We start from the raw sequence: 7,500 nt of genomic DNA on the forward strand, positions 1-7,500 counted from the left end.
GTGTGTGTGTGTGTGTGTGTGTGTGTGTGTGTGTGTGTGTGTGTGTGTGTGTGCGTGCGTGCGCGTGTGCGTGCGTGGAGGTGTGGTGGGGTTGAGGGTGCAGTTTCAGTTCATGCATATCCTGTTATCCATGTACAGTATGATCTTATAAAAAAGGGTCCTTAATTTGTATTAATTTTTAAACGGACATTCTGCAAATGTGACTGATACAGAGACAGTCATGGCGGCAAGACTATAACTGACTAACCGGAGAGGAGATTTATTTTTATTTTTATTAGTTGTTATCCAAAATGAGTTATTAGCACAGGCACATAAATAAATACAATAAATGTCAGAGCTGAAATCGACAAACATGTAGCTACTAGCTAGGTGTAGAGTCCACACTGTTTCAAGCCTGTTTTCTCAGCTCGCTGTTTTCTGCAAGACATTACACTATAAGTCATATTTCCAAAACTGATGGGTCAAACTGAACAACCTGTCAATTTGAAGCTATGATTCCCTGCTTTCACATTAAATGGAAATTTAATAAATTCAAGTAGCCTACTTAACCTCAGTCCGAAACGATCACATATTATGTGAGTAAATTAATTTTGGTAAGTACATTTTGATGCCAATACTTTTGTACTTTTACTCAACTGCATTTTGAATTCCTGACTTTTACTTGTAACAGAGTATTTCTACATTGCAGCATTGATACTTTAAGTTAAAGGACCACTTCACCACTTTTTAACCTATCTTCATATAATTGGGCCTCACTAATGTTCATGATAAAATGCCACCATTCTTGCCACCATTCTTTACTATGTGATATGATGTCCTCATCCCCCCCCTCCCTCCCTATCTGTCAATACCCCTCACCCACTCGATGCCTCCCCCACCCCCCCTACCCCTTTTCTTTTCCTTTTCTTTTCTGAAGATGCAAGTAGGCCCGGGCGCAGCTCACGCTTGCGACCAGCAGCAATAATTTTGGTTTGACTGATGTATTCACATGTTTCAATGCCTTATGACCTGCTGTAAAACCCAATTGCCCTTCGGGGACACTAATAAAATAACCTTGAACCTTGAACCTTGAACCTATTCAGTCTGTGGGCAGTTCAGAAACCCGTCCACCAGTGACATCATCGATGGGGAATGAATCCAAGCTAATAGAAACTCCATTCTTTCTATTCCTGAAAAGTTGCAATGCGAAAATGGAAGCCATCGTTCTAGCAATAATAAAAATCTAAAATGGTTAAAAAAGAAAAAAAATCCTCCTCCACCTCCTCTTGACTCATCCGTCTTGTGGAGTTTTCTCTTCTTCGCGAAACAGCAAGGAATTTTTATCCCTTCCCCGAATCTAAACAGCACTTGATCCCTCTCTCCGACAACGGTGGCGGGGACAGATAGAGAGAGAGCCATCTAGGGTAAAATATCTCTCCTCCTCCTCCATGTTCTCTCATCCTTCTCTCCTCGTCTCTCTTTGTTGGAGTCGCCTCCTGTCCCACCGCTCCTCTCATCCCTGCTGGGGGGAATAAATCGTTTGTCGCGCACGCACGCACGCACGCACACACACACATGCACACACACACACACACACAAGGCTTGACTTACTGTATGCAGATGTTCCACGGAGTTACAGGTTGTGTTTTCCCCTCTTAAGTGCTCCCATAAATTGCGTCCCTTAATTCCATTTCATTCGATGGCCCTTGACACGTCCAGGCCCCCTGGCTCCAGCTCTGCTCTGACCAGACAGACCGACCCAGCTGTAAATATCATGGGACTCCCAAAATGCACGCACGCACGAACGCACGCACGCACGCACACACACACACACACACACACACACACACACACACACACACACACACACACACACACACACACACACACACACACATACACACACACACACACACACACACACACACACACACACACACACACACACACACACACACAGTATATGCAGTCCACTTTGTGGCCGGACACTCCGTCAAGGAAAAACATGCAGAGATTTAAGGCTTATACCGTATAGTTCAAGCATGAGAGAGAGACCTCCTCTCTCCTTTGTAGTTTATTTCCCTTTATTTAGACAATTTCAGAAAGCTGAGAGGGAGAGCCACATTTCATATAATAACATTTTAAGTGCAAATTCTTTAAGTACACAATAATATACCAAAAGAACGACAATATGCTGTTAAGCAGACGGGCTGTGAATGCATCATTTATTTTCAAAGGTTGACCGAACCGACTATGTGGAAAAAATGTCTGGGTAATTATTGATGTAGGATTATTTTGTATGGCTTCCATTCAGAGTACAGCACAATAATATAGACTCATTGACACATGCACGCATGCATTTATGCACGCACAAACACATGCTTGCACGCACGCACGCATGCACGCATGCACTCATCATGTTATTGCGACACTAGCAGGGTGCACCAATATATTAATTTAATTTAATTTACTGTAACAGCACATTAGATTCAACTGAATTCTAATGTTAAATTACTAGAATTTCATGCCCGCTTCACGAACACTCATTCCAGATTACGTTGCCGCGCACTATGGGAAGAAGGAAATTGCCTGCAGGCTATTCCTGTGTGTGCGTGCAGCCGTGTGTATGTGTACTGGGCAGTTGGCTGTCAGGCGAAAAGAGGCAAAGCGATATGTGTAATGTTAATATTTCGGCACGAACCAAGTAGTGACAAAGAACAATGTTGATGTAAGTAAGGGAATCGCTGTGTCAGTGATATTTTAAATACAGACATTTAGAAGGAATAAGCAAAATCCAATTCCTCCCCTTCCTTGTTTGTGTCTTCTCCTGCGAGAGCGGAGAGACGGAGAGAACGCTGCAGATTCTGAATTTCTGAGAGCTAGTGACGTGTGAGCCAGGGGCGGGCCTGGTGTGGGCTGAGAGCTGGTGACTCTGATTGGCTTGCCACATCTTTTCCTTACATCTTTTTCCGAACATGTTTTAATTGGCTCGGCCGCACATCTTTTGGCCACGTGACCAACTTTACAATTGTTAAAATAGATTTGGTGTCTTTTGAAAAAGCAAAAATCACACCCACGTGGAGTCAGGTAAATGGTGCATTTATATATAAACACAATAGACACAATTGGTGTCCTCACTTTTCTGTCCTCACTTTTTATCCTCAATACGTACATTGCTCAGCCAATCAAATCATCGCTATGGGGTGCTCAGCCAATCAAATCATCAATATGGGGTACACACCAGAGTAATCCAGTCAGTGGCGGCTGGAATGTGCCACGGGCCCTAAGGCAAGATTGACAGCCCGGGCCCACAACCAACCCCCCCGCCCGCAGGGAAAGGCCGAGCGGGACCGTAAATAGGACTTCAGAACCCTCAACGTGTCTCAGTTGCAGCATACCTGAGGCAATAAATATACATAATGTACAGTAGGCTCACAGCACAGGTGGTTGCATATCGAAAATCATGTTACATGTTGAAATGTCCATAGCCATTCCTAACGGAGCTAATCAAATACTGGAGGTTGTAGGCTGCTTGAGAGAGCCCAGATGCAGGCAGGAGGAGGGAACTTGTGAACTCAATCCTGCCGCAATCTGGCGGAGTCAGGTTAGGGTGCATGTTATGGGCTATAGTTCCAAACATTGGAACTATCCCATTGAGATAGAATGAGCACTTCCGCATTCCATTGTTACAATGGGAGTCAACGCTAGTGTCGCCACTCTCTTACTATAGATCACTTTGGTACATGGACACACAAAGTTGGGCATAGGAGGGGGCGGCTCTAGCACCCCTCAAAAAAGAGTAAAGAAGCCAGAATATGTTGCTGAAATAGATTTTCTCTCATACTGGTGTCTCAGTTTCTTTTTCTCCCTCTCTGTCAGTCTTCTCCCTGCATGTCTCCTCCGTCTTCACCTCTCTTCTCTGGTGTTTTCTCTCTGATTCCTGCCCCAATATTCTTCCTCTCTCTCTCTCTCTCTCTCTCTCTCTCTCTCTCTCTCTCTCTCTCTCTCTCTCTCTCTCTCTCTCTCTCTCTCATTGTTTACGTTTATTCCATGTGATCTGCCAGCCGGCTGCATTAACGTATTTACAACAATCATAATCCGTCCGTAAAGTAAACATGTACAAGGTTAAATGCAGGAAGTACTGTCGACACACACACACACACACACACACACACACACACACACACACACACACACACACACACACACACACACACACACACACACACACACACACACACACCATTAAACCCATTCACACAATGGAAGCATGTGTCCTTATATCGGAGCTTTTGTCTGCATAAGTGACTCCACAAATGTGCCATTGTCTGGACGTTAACCATTGGACATGCTCAGGGGCCGTATTTAAGAAAGGTAGGCGGTCTCAAAGCGGTCAAACGCTGTGCAGCGTAAGCAGGAAGCGACAGAGTCACAACACTCTGTGGAGTTATTCCCCACAACAACAACAACAACAACAGATAATAATAATAGGCTAATTCAATGGATTATCATCATTATATTATGGTAAGAAAACGTGTTGGGGCGGAACTCTCCTTTAATGATCATCTCAATGAGAAGTTCAGTCACGCGAGAGAGACTCGGAGTAGAATCGCTGCTTCTTCACCTGGAAAAGAGCCAGCTTAGGTGGTTCGGGCATCTGTTTAGGATGCCTCTCGAGCGTCTCCCTAGGGAGGTCCTCGAGGTACATTCCACTGGGAGGAGACCCCAGGGCAGACCAAGGCGCAGTTGGAGGAATCACATCGACTCACTGGCCTTGGAACGCCTCAGGATCCCCCAGGAGGAAGTCACTAATGTTGTTCTGGAGCTCTCTGGTGGAGCTGTTGCCCCCGCGACCCGACTACGGATAAGCGGTTGAAGATGGATGGATGGATCTTAATGATATGATAGTGTGGGTAAATGGTAAATGGTGCATTTATATAGCGCCTTTATCCAAGGAGCTTTACAGAGATTGTGCATTACATTCACCCATTCACACACACATTCATACACTGATGGCGGCAGAAGCCATGCAAGGCACCAACCAGCACATCAGGAGCTATTAGGGGTTCAGTGTTTTGCTCAAGGATACTTCGACACTAACTCTAAGGGAGCCCAGGGTCGAACTGTCATCCTGTGTGTCTAATGCCTCTGTCTGTTTCCTTGTGTTGGTAGAGTCATCCTGTGTGTTTAATTGGGAATGCAGTGAGCCCTAACTATGGAAGCCAGCCAGAACATGTCTGTCTGTCTGTGTGTCACAGTGGGACATCACCACCCGTCACCAGAGGGCGCAGTTACTATGGAAGTCAGGCAGAACAGCACAGTTAGCTGTCTAACGTGTGCACAGCCACAACAGGGCTTTGTTGTCTAAATACTAACGTGTGCGTACCACACATAGCTGTCTAACGTGTGTGTACCACAACCACACATAGATGTCTAACGTGTGTGTACCACACATAGCTGTGTAACGTGTGTGTGTGTGTGTGTGTGTGTGTGTCTGTGTCAGATTGCCACAACAGTGCTTCGTTGTCTAACTAACGTGTGTGTACCACACATAGCTGTCTAACATGTGTGTGTAGCCGACAGTGAGTGAATGGATATTCAGCAAGCTGCAAAACAGCTGCGTTCGCTTCCCGCGTTTGCGCGTCTTACTTGTGCCTCTGTCTGTTTCCTTGTGTTGGTAGAGTCTTCCTGCATGTGTGTCTAATTCCTCTATCTGTTTCCTTGTGTTGGTAGAGTCCTGTGTGGATCGTCTACTGTCTAAGGACTGGAAGGACAGGATGGATTGCCTCAACGCTAACGAGCTGCTTGACGAGGTCAAAGGTGAGAGATACCTGGGGTTCACACAAATACAAAGCTGGTCTGATGAGGGTCATAGGAGGTGCCAGCGCCCCTCAAAAAAACAAATATATATATAAAGTTATGGAAATGTATGAAATCGCACGCACGCTCGCACACACACACACACACACACACACACACACACACACACACACACACACACACACACACTCTCTCTCTCCTGTGGCTCCCAGTTGCTACGGCAAAGAAGTATGAAAATGAATAAGAAGTTATTCTTTCATTTTGATATTGCAAAACAATGTTGCCTATACACCAGATAAAAATAAGAATCAATGTAATGAAGGAAAATAGAAGAATGCCACCAATGCTGCTGGCTTACTGGTACAGTATACTTGATATGCTTTGAGAAATTAGCAAACAATAAAATGTAATATTGAAACATAGTTTGCAGCTCCAGATAGAATTGTAATACGTTTTTGGGCCAAAAATGGGTCTTCTGATAATAAAGGTTGCCTACCCATGGGTTAACCTCTAAATGTTTTGATGAATTGAACAAGGTTGACCCTCTTGTAAGTGTAATGCTTTATTGGGTCGTCCACTCACAGTTAACAGTCTTTGTATTGAGTTCTGCTTGAATTGTACTGTAATTCTGCAAATAAATATTTCAATCAATCAATCAATCAAAAACCCATTAGGAGCTGAGGGTGATTCTATACAAATACCTTCTAAATCACTAGTTCTCACACGTTCAAGATATAAATAAATACAAATCTGAAGTAGCAGATGTACACGCATGACGCGCTGCACGTGAACTTTTATATCTGCTGTTTTTTGAATAGCCAATTAACGCACAATTGGACCGTAGTTGGACCACTTTTTTAAAAACGTTTTTGACTGGTTTTTAATCCACCTGGCCCCTAAAATGTTCATTACAAAATTTTTGTCACTGCGTGCGTGCGTGCGTGCGTGCGTGCGTGCGTGCGTGCGCCATAAACAATGAAGCTCCTGGTCAGGGGGAGAAGGCGCCATAACTCTGACAGTTGTATACCACAGCATATGACAGCGGAAGACTAAAGGCGCGCCATGTCTGCCGTTTAGCGCTGCCAGAGCCAATCAACCTGCTTTAAACCTCCGCAGGTTGTAATTGTAGCTTTGATTAAGGGTCTGTGTAAAACGAGGCTGCTCGCCAGTGCTCAAATACTGTGTGTGTGTGTGTGTGTGTGTGTGTGTGTGTGTGTGTGTGTGTGTGTGTGTGTATATATATATATATATACATTTTGTGTATGCATCAGCAATATCATTTATGAAGGCATAAATTGTAAACGTACCCCAGTGTTCAGAAATGAAAATTGTTCCATTGGACGGCAGGGGAGGGGAGTGCAGGGCAGATGGATTAGACCCATGCATTTAGACATGAGGCAGATTTGTTGTTTAGAATCAGCAAGGCACCAACCAGCACATTGGGAGCAATTGGGAGGTTCAGCGTCCTGCTCAAGGACTTGCTCTTCGACACTAACTCTGGGGGATCACGTGTGCGTGTGCGTACGTGGGTGCGTGTGCGTGTGCGTGTGTACGTGGGTGCGTGCGTGCGTGTGAGGGAGGGGGAGGGGGGGGGGGTATCAGGTAACAACACAGTTGCTGAGGTAAATCTAAAAACTATTTTGTTAAACCTTTTAGTATGCCATGCACATCAGATGTTGTTTTGCCTCCCCCTGTATCTCA

The 7,500-nt window shown here is 44.8% G+C and overlaps 1 protein-coding gene across 5 annotated transcripts in view; it reads left to right on the top strand.

Annotated features, from left to right (window-relative positions):
* Nucleotides 1-7,500, top strand: part of LOC308314803 (transcription factor SOX-6-like) — a 161,584-nt gene that overhangs the window by 83,882 nt on the left and 70,202 nt on the right. For all 5 annotated transcript variants that reach the window (XR_013963988.1, XR_013963989.1, XM_080762506.1 and 2 more), the window contains exon 5: nt 5,713-5,799. Coding sequence is in view for 3 of the 5 variants with exons in the window: in XM_080762506.1 (XP_080618632.1) it covers nt 5,713-5,799 (87 nt within the window). In the remaining 2 variants the exon portion in view is untranslated. The remainder of the gene's footprint in view (nt 1-5,712; nt 5,800-7,500) is intronic.

This window comes from Protomyctophum bolini, assembly GCF_963924005.1.
Source record: "Protomyctophum bolini genome assembly, chromosome: 4".
Classification (NCBI taxonomy): domain Eukaryota; kingdom Metazoa; phylum Chordata; class Actinopteri; order Myctophiformes; family Myctophidae; genus Protomyctophum; species Protomyctophum bolini.